Source organism: Lepus europaeus, chromosome 16, assembly GCF_033115175.1.
Source record: "Lepus europaeus isolate LE1 chromosome 16, mLepTim1.pri, whole genome shotgun sequence".
Taxonomy (NCBI): domain Eukaryota; kingdom Metazoa; phylum Chordata; class Mammalia; order Lagomorpha; family Leporidae; genus Lepus; species Lepus europaeus.
In genome coordinates this window covers 58,657,131-58,676,060 of record NC_084842.1, presented here as the reverse complement: position 1 = coordinate 58,676,060, position 18,930 = coordinate 58,657,131, and the positions used below count along the sequence as shown (strand labels likewise).

The following is an 18,930-nucleotide window of genomic DNA, read 5'->3' as shown; positions in this document are numbered from 1 at the left end:
TTATAAACATACTGTTACTGACCCCCACACACCTGCAAAAGCATCTCTATGGCTTTCAATGAAGGTTCTTCTTTTCTTTTCCTAAAATGATTGGTTTTATTTATTTGAAAGAGAGAGAGAATATCTTCCATCTGCTGGTTCACTCCCTAAATGGCTGCAATGGCTGGGACTGGGCCAGGCCGAAGCCTGGAGCCTGGAACTCCTTCAGGGGCTCCCACGGGTGGCAGGGGACCAAGTACCAGGGTCATCGTCTACTGTCTCCCAAGGGTATGCACTAGTAGAAAGCTGGATGAGAAGTAGAAGAGCTGGAGCTTGAACCAAACACCCAGATACTGGATACCAGCATCTCAAGCACCGGCTTAACCATTGTGCCAAATAACTACCCCACAACATTTTTTTAAATTAAAGATTTACTTATCTGAAAGGCAAAATGACAGAGACAGAGAGACCTTCCATCCACTGGTAGACCCCCACCAAATGCCTCCAACAGCCGGAACTGGACCTGGCCAAAGCCAGGAGCAAAGAACTCCATCCTGGTCTCTCATGTGGGTGGCAGAAACCCAAATACATGGGCTCGTCATCTGCTGCCTTCCCAGGTGCACTAGCAGTAAGCTGGATTGGAAGCAGAGGGCCAGGACTTGAACCAGCATTCATATAGGGGATGCAGACATCCCAAGGGGCAGCTTATCATTGTGCCCCAAGATACCCACCCCACATGACTTTTAAATGTCTTATTACACATCCACATAACTGAAAAACCTGAGCCTAAAATCTTTTTCCATCTCACAGAAAAACATAAACCATTTACAGATGGTTTTACTTGAATTTTCAAGGAATTTAACTGGACTTTAGCATTTAATCAGGAAGAGCTGTACTTAGTTCTATTTAAAATTTCACCAAGAATTGTGCATCATTTCAGAAAATCATGTAGCTAATGGTATTTAAGACCACCACTGGGGCTGGCCATGTGGCATAGGTTAATCCTCCGTCTGCATTGCAGGCATTACATATGGATGCTGGTTCTCGTCCCGGCTGCTCCTCTTCCAATCCAGCTCTCTGCTATGGCCTGAGAAAGTGGTAGAAGATGGCCCAAGTTGCTGGGCCCCTGCACCCGTGTGGGAGACCCAGAAGAAGCTCCTGCTCTTGGCTTCAGGTTGGCTCAGCTCTGGCCATTGCAGCCATGTGGAGAGTGAACCAAAAGATGGAAGACCTTTCTCTCTGTCCCTCTCATTCTCTGTCACTCTACCTTTCAAATAAATAAATAATTTTTTTAAAAAGGGCTAAACACTAGGGAGTAAATTAAAAAAGAAAATAGTTTCTCTTCCAAGGAAGTATGCAGGCAGCATAAAGATTATTTTCAGATTTATTTATTTATTTGAAAGTCAGAATTATTGGGGCAGGGGGAGAAAGAGCTTGATCTTCCACCTGCTGGTTAACTCCCCAAATGGCAGCAATGGCCAGGGCTGGGCCAGGCTGAAGCCAGGAGCTTCTTCTGGATCTCCCTCATAGGTGCAGGAGCCCAAGGACTTGAGCCATCCTCCACTGTCTTCCCAGGCGCATTCATCAGGGAGCTGGTTTGGAAGTAGAGTGGCCAGGGTTTGAACCTACACTCATATGGGATGCTGCTGCCACGTTCAGCTGCTTAACCCACTGCACCACAGCACTAGCCCCCAAAGATTTTTTTTAAATATTTATTTTTATTTGAAAGGCAGAGAGAAAGAGAGACAGAGGGAGAGGTCTTCCATCCACTGATGGCCAGATGGCCACAATGGCTCCCCAGATGGCCACAATGGCTGGAACTGTGCCCATCTGAAGCCAGGAGCCAGGAGCTTCTTTTGAGTCTCCTATGTGGGTGCAGGGGCCCAAGCACTTGAGCCATTTTTTTTTGCAATAAATACTATGTAAGTTTTACTCTGATTGGTCTTTTTTAAAAGTTTTTATTTAATGAATACCTTTTTTCATAGATACATCTTTAGCAATATAGTGATTCTTTCCACCATACCCACCCTCCCACCCCACTTCCCTATCCCTCTCCTATTTCCTTCTTCATTATTGTTCATTTTTAGTTTGATTTTATATACAGAGGACCAATTTCATGTTAAGCACAGATTTCAACAGTTTGCATCGACACACACATACAACATGTAGAGTATAGTTTGTGTAAAGTTTGAGAACTAAACTTGCAGTCGATTCTCACAGTACAACTCATTAGGGACGGAGGTCCTACATGGGGAGTAAGCGCAAAGTGACTTCTGTTGTTCCTTTAACAATTAACACTCTTATTTATGATGTCAGTGGTCATCCGAGGCTCTTGCCATGGGCTGCCAAGGCTATGGAAGCCTTTTGTGACCAGAGACCCCAGCAGTATTTGGACACGGCCATAAGCAAAGTGGATGTCCTCTCCTCCTCTCAGAGGAAAGTACATCCCTCTCTGATGGCTGGGCTATTTCTACTGCTTTTTCAAGCCACAGCAGAGAGCTGGATTGGAAGTGGAGCAGCTGGCTCTTGAACCAGTACCCATATGGGATGCTGGCACTGCAGGTGGTAGTTTTACCTGCTATGCCACAGTGCCAGCCCTAAAGATTCTCTCAACTCTAAAGTAGGAAAGGCTTCATCCTAAGGCTTTATAGTCTCTCTCATGAACTAAGTGCCTGTTCTTTTCCTTCTATAATAAAATCAGCATAAAGGTTTCAGGTTACCTTCTTGGTCCTTAACATCCAACTCGAGCCTTCCCCATGCATTTATCTTCCACTTGCCTTAGACAGCAGTTCTGGTTTTAGCCTGGTAGCAAAGGCCAGTGACTTTATAACACACAGAGGGGAAAAGATGCATAACAGATCCAGCTACTTCACAGACCCTTATTTTTTTTTTTTTTTTTTTGACAGGCAGAGTTAGACAGTGAGAGAGAGAGACAGAGAGAAAGGTTTTCCTTTTCCGTTGGTTCACCCCTCAATGGCCACTGTGGCCGGCACACCGCGCTGATCCGAAGCCAGGAGCCAGGTGCTTCTCCTGGTCTCCCATGCAGGTGCAGGGCCCAAGCACTTGGGCCATCCTCCATTGCACTTCCGGGCCACAGCAGAGAGCTGGCCTGGAAGAGGGGCAACTGGGACAGAATCTGGCGCCCCGACCGGGACTAGAACCCAGTGTGCCAGCGCCACAGGCGGAGGATTAGCCTAGTGAGCCGTGGCACCAGCTATTACTTTCTCTTTGTATTAGAACTTGGAAAGTTCATCCTTTTGGTTTTGTTAATCTTATTTAAGATTTTATTATTTATTTGAAAGGCAGAGTGCCAGAGATATTTTCCACATGTGCGTTCACTCTCCAAAAGATCCCAACAACTAGGGCTGGACCAGGTTGAAGCCAGGAGCTCAAACTCCATCTGGTTTCCCACATGGGTGGTAGGGCCCCCAAGTGCTTGAGTCATCCTCGGCTGCCTTCCTAAGTGCATTAGCAGGGAGCTGAATCAGAAGTGGAGCAGCTGGGATTGGAACCGGTGCTCTGATATGTCATGCTGACATCGCAAGCTGCAGCTTAATTCACTGTGCCAGAATGCTGGCCCCTGTCAGTCTTAACTGTTATTATTTATGTTCACAATAGAGTGAAACAGTTACACAAGTCTTTGGGCCCCTGCATCCATGTGGGATACCTGACCTGGAGGAAGCTCCTGGCTTCAGATCAGCGCGGCTCCAGCCGTTATGGCCAATTTGGGAGTGAACTAGCAGATGGAAGACCTTTCTCTCTCTCTGCCTCTCCTTCTCTCTCTGTAACTCTTTCAAATAAAAAAAAATCTTTAAAAACATTTATTCATTGGAGATGCAGAGTTACAGAGAGAGAGAGAGGGAGACACACATGAGAAGGCCTCCATCTGCTTGTTCACTCCCCCAGTGATCTGAAGCCAGGAGCTTCCTCTGGGTCTCCCACGTGGGTATGGAGCCCAAGCACTTGGACCATCTTCCGCTGCCTTCCCAGGCCATTAGCAGGGAGCTGGATCAGAAGTGGAGCAACTGGGACTCAAGCTGGCACCTACATGGTATGCCAGGGCTGCAGGTGGAGGCTTAACCCATTGCACCACAGAGCTGGCCCCAAACCTATGACTTTAACAACTTGTTTTCAGTTAGCTAGATCACAAATGTTTAAACACATCAGGTGTTCTAATTTGTACTTCTGAAAAAGAGTTATATGACCCCCTCACCCTCAAGCCAACTTCCCTGCAATCCTGGTGCTCAGCTACCACCCTATGATCTCCCTTCAACATTATCTTGGAAGGAACTTGATTTCTCTCATGTGCTGGATCTCCTGCTCTCTATATTATAAGGCAGTCTTCTTTCTTGGTTAATGCCTTTAAAAAAAAAAAGAAGAATTACAGAGAGGGAGAGACAGAGAGAGAGAGAGAGCTCTTCCATCTGCCGATTCACTCCCCCAAAGGGCTGCAATGGCAAAGGCTGGGCCAAACTGAAGCCAGGAGCTTCATCCAGGTTTCCCGCATGGGTGCAGGGGCTCAAGCACTTGGCTATCTTCTGCTGCTTTCCCAGGCACATTAGCAAGGAGCTGGATCAGAAGTGGAGCAGCTGGGACTCAAACCAGCACCCATATGGGATGCTAGCACTGCAGACGGTGTCTTAAGCTGCTGCACCATAGCACTGGCCCCAAGGTTTATGTCTTTACTTTGGTGAAAAATAGTTCATCTTCTAGTTGCTTCCCAGAAAAGGTTACTTAAGGTGAAATTTCTGAAGCCTTCCTCCAACACACTTGATCAACAGTTTGATTGGATACAGAATGCTGGACTGGTAATAAATTCCTGCTAGAGTCCTGAAGTTACTGCGTCAGTGTCTTCTAGTTCCCAGTTTTGCTACTGAAAAGTTTAAGGTCATTCTGACTCATGATCCTTAGGATGTGAGCTGTTTTCCAGGAACAGCAAGGTGGCCAGAGTTGCTAGAACAAAGTGAGCAAAGGAGAAGACTCGGGTGGAAGGGGACAGAACATGAAGGGGCATGTAGATTTTGTCATTCTGAGTATCACGGGAGCTACTGCCAGACTATGAATAAGAAGGAACATCATTTGACTTATGTAAAATAGGTCACTTCAGCAGCTATGGTGAAAAAGGGAGGGTCATAGTTAAGAGGACAGAAGCAAGGAGACCAAAGGCAGTCTAACCGTAGTAACAGATAACAGACTGGAACAGGACACTGCATGGGAACTGTGATAAATGGCTGGATTTTGCATATATTTTTAAGGCTGAGCTGAAAGATTTCTTCCTGCATCAGATGTGGGGCCAAAAGAACAGAGTATAAGATGACCCAAAAATTGCTGCTCCACTAACCTGAGTGATGAAGTGAATAGGGAAGACTCGGAGAAGTGTTAAGCTTGGGGGCAAGCAGTTTGATTACACAAACATCAAATTTAAGATGTCTCTTAGTTACCCAAACGGAGATGATACATCAACAAAAGTATGCAATCCAGAAACTGCAACATCTTGGAATGACTAGTTTTGGGGCGTGACTTTGGCTCTTGTTTTGACCACTTACCCTCCCTCCCTCTAACCCTCCATCCCTTCCTGCCTTAAGATTTATTTATTTATTTCGAAGGCAGAGTGACACACAGAGAGATCTTCAGTCCTCTGGTTCACTCCCTACATGGCCAAATGGCTGGGCTGAAGCCAGGGGCCTGGAAATTCATATGGTCTCCCATGTGGATGGCAGAGACCCAACCACTTGGGCCATCCTTTACTGCTGTCCCAGGCACATTAGCAGGGAACCAGATCAGAAGTGGAGTGGCTGGGACTCAAACTGGCACTCGTCCGGGGTGTAGGCACTGCAGACAGTGGCTTAATTCACTGTGCCACAACGCCAGCTCCACCCTGCCTTTCATCCTATTTATTTTTCGTGCCAGGTTGAGCAATGTGAACCACATAATATCCTTTTTGAAAGTTCTTTTCTGCTTACATCAGCCAGAATTTCTGTTGCTTATAAAATTCATTTTCAAAAACCTAAAAAAAAAAAACCTAAAAGGGGCAAGTATTCATTTATTTATTTTTTATTTGAGAGGTAGAGTTACAGACAGTGAGAGAGAGAGACAGAGAGAAAGGTCTCCCTTCCGTTGGTTCACTCCCCAAATGGCCGCCATGGCTGGCGCTGTGCCAATCTGAAGCCAGGAGCCAGGTGCTTCCTCCTGGTCTCCCATGCAGGTGCAGGGCCCAAGCACCTGGGCCATCCTCCACTGCCCTCCCGGGCCACAGCAGAGAGCTAGACTGGAAGAGGAGCAGCCGGGACTAGAACCCAGCTCCCATATGGGATGGCGGCGCCGCAGGCGGAGGATTAACCAAGTGAGCCACGGTGCTGGTCCCAGGGGGCAAGTATTTAATCTGGCAGTTAAGATCACTATGTCCCACGTCAGAGTACCTGGGTTCAATTCCCAGCTCCATCACTGATTCCATCCTGCTGCTAACACAGACTGAGGGAGGCAGCAATGATGGCTCAAGTAAACGGATTCCCATTACCCACTAAGAGGTCTGGATTGAGTTCCTGGCTCCTGGCTTTGGCTCAGCCCAGCCATGGCCATTGCAGGCATCTGGAGAATAAATCACTAGATGGAAGAGCTAGCAAAAGATCAAGAGTTAGCCAGCTTGCTCAGTTTCTGCCTCTTTACCTTCCCAAATATATTTTTTAAAAATTAAAAAAGTTCTAGTTTAGTATGTGAAATTAACGTTAGTATATTACAAGAATAAATTCTATGTTTAGGGCCGGCATTGTGGTACAGTGGGTAAGCTGTTAACTGTGATGCTAGCATCCCACAAGAGTGCCAGTTTGAGTCTAGGCTGCTCCACTTCTGATCCAGCTCTCTGCTAACACACCTGGGAAAGCAGCAGATGGCTGAAGTGCGCAGGTCCCTGTACTCATTTGGGAGACTTAGAAGCTCCTGGTTCCTGACATTGGCCTGGCCCAGCCCTGGCCACTGTGGCCATCTGGGGAGTGAACCAGCAAATGGAAGATCTGTCTCTCCCTCTCCCTCTATCTTTCAAATAAATAAATCTTTTTTTTTAAATAAAAATCCAGTAAAATAAATTCGTTAAAAAAGAATGAGTATTTCTAGAATTTCTACAACCTATCACTATTACATTTATGATTTTCCTGAGCACAGGGAGGTAAATTCTAGTAGCTGGAACCAACAGTGAAAAATTACATCCTCATATAAACTGCTTTTAAAATATAGGCTGGGAGCTAGCTTAGAATTCTACAGAGGCATAAGATTACAAGTATGACAAAAAGGTTCTTTGAAGTATAGGAGGAGAAGAAAACAAATATATGAGATATAAGGGCTTAGTATATTATAAAAGAATACTGATAATATTAAATGGAAAACTGATGGTTTGCATTAAAATAACTTTCTCCTGGTTTTAGATATATAATCCTAACAGATACAGGAAGACTAGGAATTTGGCCTAGTGGTTAAGATGCTGCTTAGGATGCCTGCATGCTTTATCGGAGTGCTTGGGTCCAAGTCACAGCTCTGCTCCCGACTCCAGCTTCCTGCTAACACATACCCTGGGCAGCAGCAGTAATGACTCAAGTGGTTGGGTGCCTGTCACACACGTTGGAGACCTGGATTGTGTTCTCAGCTCCTAGCATGGGCCCCTATCCTTTGGGAATTTGGGGAGTGAATTAATGGATGGGATAGCATTCTTTCTTCTCTCTTCCCCTGTCTCTGCTTCTTGAATGAATGAATGAATGAATAACAAAGTATAAGAGAATTCTCAGCCCTGAATTCTGCCATCCAGAGATAATCATTATTAACATTTTCATCTAGTCTTTTTTCTAATGCACATGAGGGTACTTCAAAAAGTTTGTGGAAAATAGAATTAAAAGGTAAGTATGGGGACCCACGCTGTGGCGTAGTGGGTAAAGCCTCTGTCTGCAGTGCTGGCATCCCATATAGATGCCAGTTCGTGTCCCAGCTGCTCCACTTCTGAGCCAGTTCTCTGCTATGGCCTGGGAAAGCAATAGAAGATGGCCTAGTCCTTGGGTCCCTGCACCCACATGGGAGCCCCAGAAGAAGCTCCTGGCTCCAGGGTTCTCTCTCTCTCTCTCTGCCCCTCCTTCTTTCTCTGTGTAACTCTTCCAAATAAATAAATAAACCTTAAAAAAAAAAGAAAAGAAAGCATTTAGGTATCAACAGAGAAGGTTTGGCTCAGTAATACCACTGGACTGTGAATTTAAATAAAACAAGAAGAAAAATGCATGGAATTAAAGCTTCAAAGCACAATTCAAAGAAATGTTTAACAAACCTAATCAGCAAATTCCCATACAGAATCAAATGAGTTTTTGTTATAGAATCTTCAATATTGCTATCAGTGTGTTACTAATGACAGGATCACCCATCAGTAATTCAGACTGTGGCTATATACAGTATAAAAATTTGAACTTATAAAGGATTTGTAAACTCTAAAACCTGTTGTGATGAAATTACAAATTACTGCTGTCATCAACAAGGTTCTATTTAGCACAGATTAGCATAAACTGCTGGGCATGCACACACACAATTGAACACAGCTTCCCTGACAGTCTACCAAAGCACAGGTAAGAGAAAAACACTGGGGATGACCAAACACAGGGCTTAGTTTCAACTGTTTCTGAAAAGTAGCAGCGCTAATAGAAAAAAGCACACTACTAAATTCAAAATACTAAAGATTAAAGATAGATAATAACCCTTATTAAAAATTGATCCCTGGGGACATTTCTCATAGTTAAAGTACAAGGCTGGGGCTGGTGATGTGGCTCAGCGGGTTAACGCCCTGGCCTGAGGCGGCGACATCCCATATGGGCACCAGTTCTAGTTCCGGCTGCTCCTCTTCTGTTCCAGCTCTCTGCTATAGCCTGGGATAGCAGTAGAAGATGGCCCAAGTCCTTGGATCTCTGCACCCACATGGGAAACCCAGAAGAAGCTTCTGGCTCCTGGCTTCGGATTGGTGCTTCTCCAGATGTTGCAGCCAATTGGGGAGTGAACCATTGGATGGAAGACCTCTCTTTCTGCCTCTCCTCTCCTCTTTGTGTAGTTCTTTCAAATAAATAAATCTTTAAAAAAAAAAAAAAGCTGAAAAAAATTACAAAGCTAGGGGCTAGCGCTGTGGTGTAGTGGGTAAAGCTACCGCCTACAGTGTCGGCATCCCATATGGGTACGGGTTCGAGACCCAGTTGCTCCACTTCCAATCCAGCTCTCTGGTGTGGCCTGGGAAAGAAGTAAATAACAGTCTTAGCCCTTGGGCTCCTGCACCTGCGTGGAAGGCCGGCATCCCATATGGGTGCTGGTTCAAGACCCAGCTGCTCCACTTTTTTTTTTTTTTTTTGACAGGCAGAGTGGACAGTGAGAGAGAGACAGAGAGAAAGGTCTTCCTTTTGCCGTTGGTTCACCCTCCAATGGCCGCCGCAGCTGCTCCACTTTCAATCCAGCTCTCTGCTGTGGCCTGAGAAAGCAGTAGATAATGGTCCAAGTCCTTGGGCCCCTACACCTGCATGGGAGACCTGGAAGAAGCTCCTGGCTCCTAGCTTCAGATTCATGCAGCTCCAGCTGTTGCAGCCATTTGGAGAGTGAACCAGCAGATGGAAGACCTCTCTCTCCACCCCCCTTCCTCTGCCTCTTTGTAGCTCTGCCTTTCAAATAAATAAATCATTAAAAAAATTATAAGGCTACATTTTGTTCCTAACAGTACAGTCATTTGAAAATGTTTTCATTTTGGTTCAATTTATACCCAAAACTGATCATTTCTTTACTTAATAAACAGAAAATATTTTCAAGAACATTCTCTCCTGGAACTCATCTATTTTTACATCAAGTTCTCAGAAATATGACATTATTATTATATTTCTATGTCCTCAAGAGTCTGGTTTAATTTACAAGTCCTTATTTTATTCCTTTCCTTTTAAGGCACTCTGAAGAATCCTAATTCTTAGTATATGCTGACTCTCAAAAAGAAAGTGTATTTATAAAAAATACACTTCTGATCATTACTTATGGAGGTACTGAGTCAGCAGAAAACCTACTTATTAAGTACCACCAATTAGAATATTTGAGAAAAGGTTTGTATCTGCCTTTATTAACCAGTTCACAAGAATACATCTTGGTTCAAGAATATTTTAAAACAACAATAAAAGGTTATTATAAGGTATAATAAAGATGTACTTTATTGTGACTGGCATTGTGGCGCGGAGGGTGAAGCTGTCATTTGTGATGCTGGCATCTCTTACTGGAGTGCCAGGTCAAGTCCTGGCTATTTCCAGCTTTCTGCTAAAGCTCCTGGGAAGGCAGTGGAAGATGCTCCAAGTATATGAGTCCTCGCCACCCATATGAGAGACCAGGATGAAGCTCCTAGTTTCAGCCTGGCCCAGACCTCGCTGCTGCACCCATCTGGGAATGAACAAGTGTAGGAGGAAGATCTTTCTGTCCCTTCCTCTCTGTTGTTTTGCCTTTCAAATGAATAATTAAACCTCAAAAAGAGAATGCATTTTATTGTTAATAATCTAATTTCTCCTTTTGCATTAAAGAGTATATAGTATAATCTAAACAGTACTGTGTTTAAGCTCATGAGCTAAGAATGTCTTAAAAACCTTCCATTTAGGGCCGGTGGTGTAGCCCAGTAGGTTAATCCTCCACCTACTGGCATCCCATATGGGCATCGGTTCTAGTCCCGGCTTTTCCTTTTCTGACACAGCTGGCTCCAGCCATTTGTGGCCATTTGGGGGTGAACCAATGGAAAAAGGAAGACCTTTCTGTCTCTGTCTCTCTCTCTAACTCTGCCTGTAAAAAAAAAATTATTAACTTATTTGAGAGGCAGAGTTACAGACAGAGGGAGAAGCAGAGAGAAAGGTCTTTCATTGGCTGGTTCACTCCCCAAATGGCCACTACGGCTGGCGCGCTGATCCGAAGCCAGGAGCCAGGTGCTTCCTCCTGGTCTCCCACGTGGGTGCAGGGGCCCAAGGACTTGGGCCATCCTCCACTGCCCTCCCGGGCCACAGCAGAGAGCTGGACTGGAAGAGGAGCAACCGGGACAGAATTGGTGCCCCAACTGGGACTAGAACCTGGGGTGCCGGCGCTGCAGGTGGAGGATTAGCCAAGTGAGCCGTGGCGCCGCCCAAGTAAGTAAATAAATCTTTTAAGTTACAGAGGGGCAGAGGCAGAGGCAGAGAGAGAGAGTCTGACATCAGCTGGTTCACTCCCCAGATGGCTGCAACTGCCAGAACTGCGCTGATGTGAAGCCAGGAGCTTCTTCTTCTGTGTCTCCCACATGGGTTCAGGAGCCCAATGACTTGACTTAGGCCATCTCCTACTGCTTTCCCAGGCCACAGCAGAGCAGGTTCAGAAGTGGAGCAGCCAGGTCTTGAGCTGGTGCCCATATGGGATGCTGGCACTGAAGGCAGCAGCTTTACCTGCTACACCACAGTGCTGGCTCCAATAAATAAAATCTTTAAAAAAAAAACACACACACATTTAAAAACCTTCCAGTTCTAACTTCATTACAATAGATTCAATGAGACAATCCAAAATTTGTTGTTCAGAAATCTACCTCTGTCAAACGATTTAGATTTGGAACTGCCTTACCCAGAAATTTTTTCTGTCATATCAGAGGTTGGATGGAGGAGGATTTGAACCATATCCTAACAGAAACTGAGACTTCATAGCAGCTTAGCAGACAAAGAAGCTCCACATAGCTAAAAACAATGCATTTATATTATATTAACACAGGGTAGAAAACACTGTCCGTGAAGTGTTATCTACCCATGGTGGTAAATTTCATCAATGTCAGTCTCCCGTAAAGACCATAATCTGTTTTCATGTAGTAAAAGAATTGTTGGCAAACATCTTAATCATTATGACTTAAACCACTGTTGAATTTAAACTTTTTAGAGACCGTCAGATGAGAATCCTCCAACAAACAACGTTTTCACAAAAACAGGATGGACGGGGTAGGGATCAGGTCTGCGTGACTGCCCCGCTCATCTCACCAGATTGATCAGCCTTCTCATTGCATGTTCATGGGAGCAAATACATTCGCAGGGATCGAATCCACCTTCTGCCATGATTACCCAGCTTGGTTTTACTTGACTGTTTAAATCTAGGGAGAAGAAAAAATAGTGTAAGACTGCCATTCAGAGTTATTCTTTTTCTTGAGCTATGAAAAAGCATATACTGTACTTACACAGATCTGTAAGTTTTCGTAAACTGCATATAGTTCATATTTACTAATGATCTGTGCCTGTTAATTACTGATCCTAAATGAGTTATGCATTTATCATATGAATTATGAACTTACAAAAGTGCTCACCCTACTACCATCAGACCAATTTCCTACAAATATGAACAAATGTCTTTGGATGGCATAAACTGTCACCACCTGTGATGCTGATGATGCCACACTCTACTCAGCCTAATTACTAAATTAGTTCATTTTATTAGCTCCTTTAAAGGCAGCCTTTACCCTACACCAAGGAAGCTGTCTGGGGGAAAAAAAAAGGAGAAGAGGTATCTAAAATGATTTTAAGGGTTATGGAGGGAAATTAATGACAACGGACAGGAAACAGCTATACAGGTTCTAAAAATCAAAGAGAAGATAGGATTGAAGAGAAACAAGATAGAATTCAAAGAAATAAGGCAGTGTACTCACAACCAGATTTACCCTATGCTGGCATCTCACACGCGTGGCAGTTCAAGCCCCAGCTGCTCCGCTTCTGATCTAGATCCCTGCTAATGCATCTGGGAAGGCAGAAGATGGCCAAGTACTTGAGCCTTTGCCACCCATGTGGGAGACCTGAAAGAAGCTCCTGGCTTCAGCCTGGCCCACCCCTGGCCACTGCAGCCATCTGCAGAGTGAACCAGCAGATGGAACACCTCTGTCCCTCCCACCCTCCCTCCCTCTCTTCCTCTCTTTCAAATAAATAAATCTTTTTAAAAAAGTGGGCAAAATACAAGAAACAATGGCTTTTAAGGCGCTAGTCATTGGGCAACCAAGAAGAGAGATCCCTGAGAGATGGGGACCCACCAAGGCAAGCACCATGATTGGCCCAGTTTACTCCCTGGGGACTTTCTTGGTCAAGTTGCAGGGAGGCCAAAGCGCAGCCAAGTCCAGTGGCACCAGGGAGAAGCAGCTAAAAAAGGATCACATGGAGCAGCTAGACGAAGGATCTAAGAAATTCTCAATTTATAGATAAAAACATGGCAGTAGGCCGGCACTGTGGCTTAACAGGCTAATCCTCTGCCTTGCGGAGCCGGCACACCGGGTTCTAGTCCTGGTTGGGGCGCCGGATTCTATCCCAGTTGCCCCTCTTCCAGGCCAGCTCTCTGCCTGGGAGTGCAGTGGCGGATGGCTCAAGTCCTTGGGCCCTGCACCCACATGGGAGACCAGGAGAAGCACCTGGCTCCTGGCCAGCGCGATGCGCCGGCTGCAGCGGCCATTGGAGGGTGAACCAATGGCAAAAAGGAAGACCTTTCTCTCTGTCTCTCTTTCTCAGTATCCACTCTGCCTGTCAAAAAAAAAAAAAAGAAAAGAAAAGAAAAAAAAAGAAAACAGACATGGCAGTATCCAGGATGATAGATACACTAAATGGACTTAACAGCATGTTAGACATTATACAAGAAAAGATTACTGAACTTAAAAAGATAGAATGTCAGAATTGCCAGCATAGAAACAGTAAAAAAGGATGAATGGAAACAAGAATAGGGCATTTTTGAGCAATGTGGTAACTTTGAGTGTCCTAACATACGTGAATTAAGTATACATTTGTCAAAACTTAAAAGCTGTACATTTAAATATATACAGTTTGTTGCTTATACCTTGATAAAACTGTTTTTTAAAAACAGTAATGAGAGGGGCCGGTGCTATGGCATAGTAGGTTAAGCCTTTGCCCACAGTGCCGGCATCCCATATGGATGCCGGTTCATGTCCTGGCTGCTCCACTTTCCATCCAGCTCTCTGCTAGTGTACCTAGGAAAGCATTGGAAGACCTGTTAGATGCTCCTAGCTTCAGACCAGCCCAGCTCCGGCTGTTGCAGCTATTTGGGGAGTGAACCAGCAGATTTGCTCTCTGCCTCTCAAATCAATAAATCTTTTTTTTTTTTTTTTAATAGTAATGAGTGTGACCAGCATTGTGGCATACAGGGTAAAGTGGCCACCTGCATTGCCAGCATCCCATACAGGCACTGGTTCAAGTCCTGGCTGTTCCATCCATTTCCCTGCTCCTGGCTCCTGGCTGAAGTTTGGCTCAGGTCAAGCCTTTGCGATCATTCGGGGAGTGAACCAGCGGATGGAAGATATTTATTCTTTTTCTCTCCCTCTCCCCTCTCCCTCTCTTCCCCCCAGTCCCAATTCTGCCTTTCAAATAAATAAATCTTTTTTTTAAGCAGCTTCTTCTGGGTCTCCCACATGGGTGCAGGGGCTCAAGGATCTGGGCAATCCTCTGCTGCTTTCCCAGGTGCATTAGCAGGGAGCTGGACTGGAAGTGGAGCAACTGGCACTTGAACCAGCACCCCTACTGGATGCTGCCGCTGCAGGCCAGAGCTTTAACCCACTATGCCACAGCATCAGCCCCAGTAAAATGAATCTTTAAAAAAAAAAAAGCAGTGAAATTAATGCTTATATAAAGAAATGCTAGTGAAACAAAACACTTTGGTTAAAAAATGGAACAGTTTCACTCATTCAAAAAAAAAATAGCACTTGTGCTAGGCCTTTTAGTGAACAAAAACTGATAGAATCCTTACTCTAACAGCTTTTATATTCCAATGGTGAAAACAGGCACTAAATTTTTGTTAAATTATAGATACAAACTTATAAATGCCATAAAAGATAAATGGGTCAAGAGTGAAAAGAAAACGCACAGAATGGGAGAAAATATTTGCAAATCATGTATCTTATACAGGTTTCATATCCAGAACATATAAAGCACTCCTGTAACAAAAGAGACAACCTGATTTTAAAATGAGCAAAAGGTTTGAACATTTCTCCAAACAAGATATAAAAATGGCTAGTGAGCATACAAAAATCAATCACTAGGAAAATGAAAACCAAAATCACGACGAGATACCATTTTGCATCTACTAGGATTACTATGAAAACATAATGGAAAACTAGTGATGCTGTTTTCCTGGGCACACAGCGGGGAACTGGATTGGAAGTGGAGTAGCTGGGACTTGAACTGCCACTCATATGAGATGCCAGCATCGTAAACGTCAGCCTAGCTTGCTGTGCAACAATGTCGGCCCCCAAAAATTAATTTAAAAAAGTAAAAACATAATTTTTTTTGTTCAACATAAGCATCTTTAAATTAAGGACACGTTTTAAGATTTTATTTATATATTTGAGAGGCAGAGTTACAGGCAGAGAGAGGAAGAGAGAAAGGTCTTCCTTCTGCTGGCTTACTCCCCAAATGCCTGCAACGGCTGGAGCTGGGCCCATCCGAAGTCAGGAGCCAGGAGCGTCCTCTGGGTCTCCCACGTGGGTGCAGGGGCCCAAGTACTTGGGCCATCCTCCACTGCTTTCCCAGGCCATAGCAGAGAGCTAGACTGGAAGAGGAACAGCTAGAGCACGAACCAGTGCCCATATGGGATGCCAACACTGCATGCAGGTTTAACCTATAATGCCACGGTGACACTTTTTACAAGCAATATTATCAGCCATCCCCATCACTGGATCATACCAGTAAAGCCATATTTCATGCACTATTCTAATTCTTGGAAGAAATGCTTCAGGATCTTGTTCCCCTTTGTTGAAATTTTTCATTAAAAGCTCTGCTCTTGACTGCAACTGATCTGGGTGCATACCCTTCTTAGCACCTCAAATTAGATCCTGTTCAGATATGTTACACATTTATATGAGTTTACTCTGGTCCAAAAATTCCTGAAATCCATGCACAACTTTTAAAAACTTATTTTTGAGTAGGGTGGAAAGAATCACTATGTTCGGTGCTGTGGCACAGCAGGTTAAAGCCCTTCCCTGAAGCGCCCACATTCTATATGGGCGCCTGTTCTAGTCCCGGCTGCTCCTCTTCCAATCCAGCCCTCTGCTATGGCCTGGGAAGACAGTGGAAGATGGCCCAAGTCCCTGGGCCCCTGCACCTGTGTGGGAAACCTAGAAGCTGCTCCTGTCTCCTGGCTTCAGATCAGTGTAGCTCTGGCCATTGTGGCCATCTGGGGAGTGAGCCAGTGAATGGAAGACCTCTCTCTCTGTCTCTACCTCTCTGTAGCTCTTTCAAATAAATTTTTTTTAAAAAAAAGAATTGCTATGTTCCTAAAGTTATATTTATGAAATGCATGAAGTTGGTATACCTTAAATAAAAGGCTTCTGAGGAAAAAAAAAAAAACATTTTGAGAAGAGGGACAAAGACACAGAGAGATGGGGCCAGAGCTATGGCATAGCAGGTAAAGCTACCACCTGCAGTGCCGGCATCCCATATGGGCACCGGTTCTAGCTCGGCTGCTCCTCTTCCAATCCAGCTCTCTGCTATGGCCTGGGAAAGCAGCAGATGGCCCAAGTCCTTGGGCCCCTGCACCTGTGTGGGAGACCCGGAAGAAGCTCCTGGCTCCTGGATTCAGACTGGCACAGCTCTGGCCGTTGCGGCCATCTGGGGAGTGAACCGGCAGATGGAAGACCTCTCTGTCTCTACCTCTCTTTGTCTTTCAAATATATAAAATAAATCTTAAAAAAAAAAAAAAGACACACAGAGAGATCTCTCAACTGCTGACTTATTCTCCAAACACCTGCAACCTCTGGAGATAGACCGTAGCTTTGACCTGGCCCATCTCCAGAGGTTGCAGGCTGATCTATGAGCTCCATCTAGATCTAGATCTACCTTGTGGGTGGCAGGGACCAAACTACTTGAGCCATCACTGCTGCCTCCAGGGTCTGCAGGGGCAGAAGGCTGGAATCAGGAATACAGCCAGGAGTCAAACCCAGGCACTCCAACATAGGACGTGGGCATCTTGACTGGTATCTTAACTGCTAGACCGAATGCCTCCTTCCATAGTCTTTTCATAACATTTATCATGAACTTTTTGAAGTCTCTTCCAAGATAGTTGGTGGAGATGTAAAACGATGTACCTGTTGTGAAGAGTTTGCCAATTTATCAAAAATTTAAGCATATGAGGTGGGCGTTTATTCTAGCAGTTGAGACTCTCGCATCTCATATTGTTATCCAGGTTCAAGATCCAGCTCCTCACTCCAGCTTCCTGCTAATGCACACCCTGGGAGGCAGGGGTAATGGCTCAAAGAACTAGATTCTAGCCGCCCATGTAGAAGACCTGCTTTGAGTTCCCAGTGCCCAGCTTCAGCCCTGGCTCAGTACCAGCTGTCACAGGCATTTGGGGATCAAAAAAGTGAATGAGAGTCCTCTTTTTGTCTCTGCTTCTCACGTAAAATTTTTTTATTAAGTTAAACATAGAATTATCACATGACTTAACAATTTCCACTCCTAGGAATATACTCAAAAGATTGGAAAATGGACTCAGATAATTGTTAAATGTTCACAGTAGCATTACTTGCAATAGTCAAAAGGTGGAAGCAGCTTCAATGTTCATCAACTGATGAGTCAACAAAATTTTATGCACACACACACACAAGTACACACACAACAGAACACTACTCAACCATACGAAGAAATGAAGTTCTGATATATATATAGCACCAGTTCACCTTGAAAATGTGAAGTTAAGTGAAGCAAGCCAGACACGAAAGTACACATACCAAATGATCCCATTTGTATGAAATATCTACACTGGGTAAAATCAAAGGCAGAAATAGGATGGTAGTTTTCAGGGACTGGCGGAAAGGGGCTTAGGGAGCTACTACTTAATGTGTGTGCTCTGGGATGGTGGAAACGTTTTGGTAATAGTGGTGATGGTTGTCTACCATTGTGAATAATTATTGCCACTGAAACTGTACACTAAAACATGATCAAAATGGCAAATTTTATGTTGCACATATTTCACAATTAAAAAAATCACCATGGTTGCCCAGAGATGGGGAGTGCTGGCCACAGAAGCAGAGAGCCAAACTCCCCAGCAGGGAGGAGGCATCATACACAAACTTTCAACACTGCATTTTTGTCTGAGGCTCCAGTGTCTGTCAGTCTGTCTGTCTCTCTTAAGTTGATTAGCCTTCATGTTAAGAGAACTGATCATTCATACCCAACACAGAAAACTCTCAAGGTAAATGCAATCAATCTACCTTTTATGTAGAAACAATTCAGCCTGGAAAGCCTGTTTCTCAACTCTGCTTTCAGTTTGTTCAAAGGTCCTTCTTCCCTCCCTCTCTTATCTTCCCACATCAAGTGTTGGTTAATGTAATGTGCTAAGACTTTTAAATAAGAATTTGAAACTCCAGCATGCTCCATACCTATTCAGTTCTGCAGCCTCTGAACATGGAAATTACTAAAAAAAAAAAAAAAAAAAAAAAAAAAAAAAAAAAAAAAAAAAAAAATCACTAGTACAGACTTTGTAAAGGGAGTCTTGTTTTGATCACTTGTTATCAATCTGAGTGATAAAGCACCGTGATATCGTGATATTGAAGTCTCTTTTTAATCCACTTGATTACCAAAATTAGATCCCATCACCACCCTCCACATATACAACTTCTTGAGGGCAAGCACCCATCTTAGCCACCACTGTCTCCTCAGTGCTCAGCCACAGCACTGAGTCAATCTTTACTGAATTTCTGATGACTTTTACTTTCTCTGCCTCTATATATGTCAGGAACATGTAAATAAACCAGAATTTTATATTATTCTCAAGTTGCAGCCTCCAGGAAAATGAGAGTCTATTTATAAATAGGACATTTCTCAATAGTGCTAAGCTTTGTGGAGCTTCCTTTGTGTAAACTTGAGCTGTCTAAGTACTACTCAGTTTTCGGTTAACAGTTTCCATTTGAAAATCATCTTTGTTGTATGAATGAAAATG

The 18,930-nt window shown here is 44.2% G+C and overlaps 1 protein-coding gene across 3 annotated transcripts in view; it reads right to left on the bottom strand.

The window, feature by feature from the left end:
- Positions 1 to 18,930, bottom strand: part of SMIM14 (small integral membrane protein 14) — an 83,287-nt gene that overhangs the window by 38,613 nt on the left and 25,744 nt on the right. For all 3 annotated transcript variants that reach the window (XM_062212799.1, XM_062212797.1, XM_062212798.1), the window contains exon 2: positions 11,994 to 12,103. In XM_062212799.1, coding sequence (XP_062068783.1) covers positions 11,994 to 12,068 — 75 coding nt within the window. In that variant the 5' untranslated portion in view covers positions 12,069 to 12,103. The remainder of the gene's footprint in view (positions 1 to 11,993; positions 12,104 to 18,930) is intronic.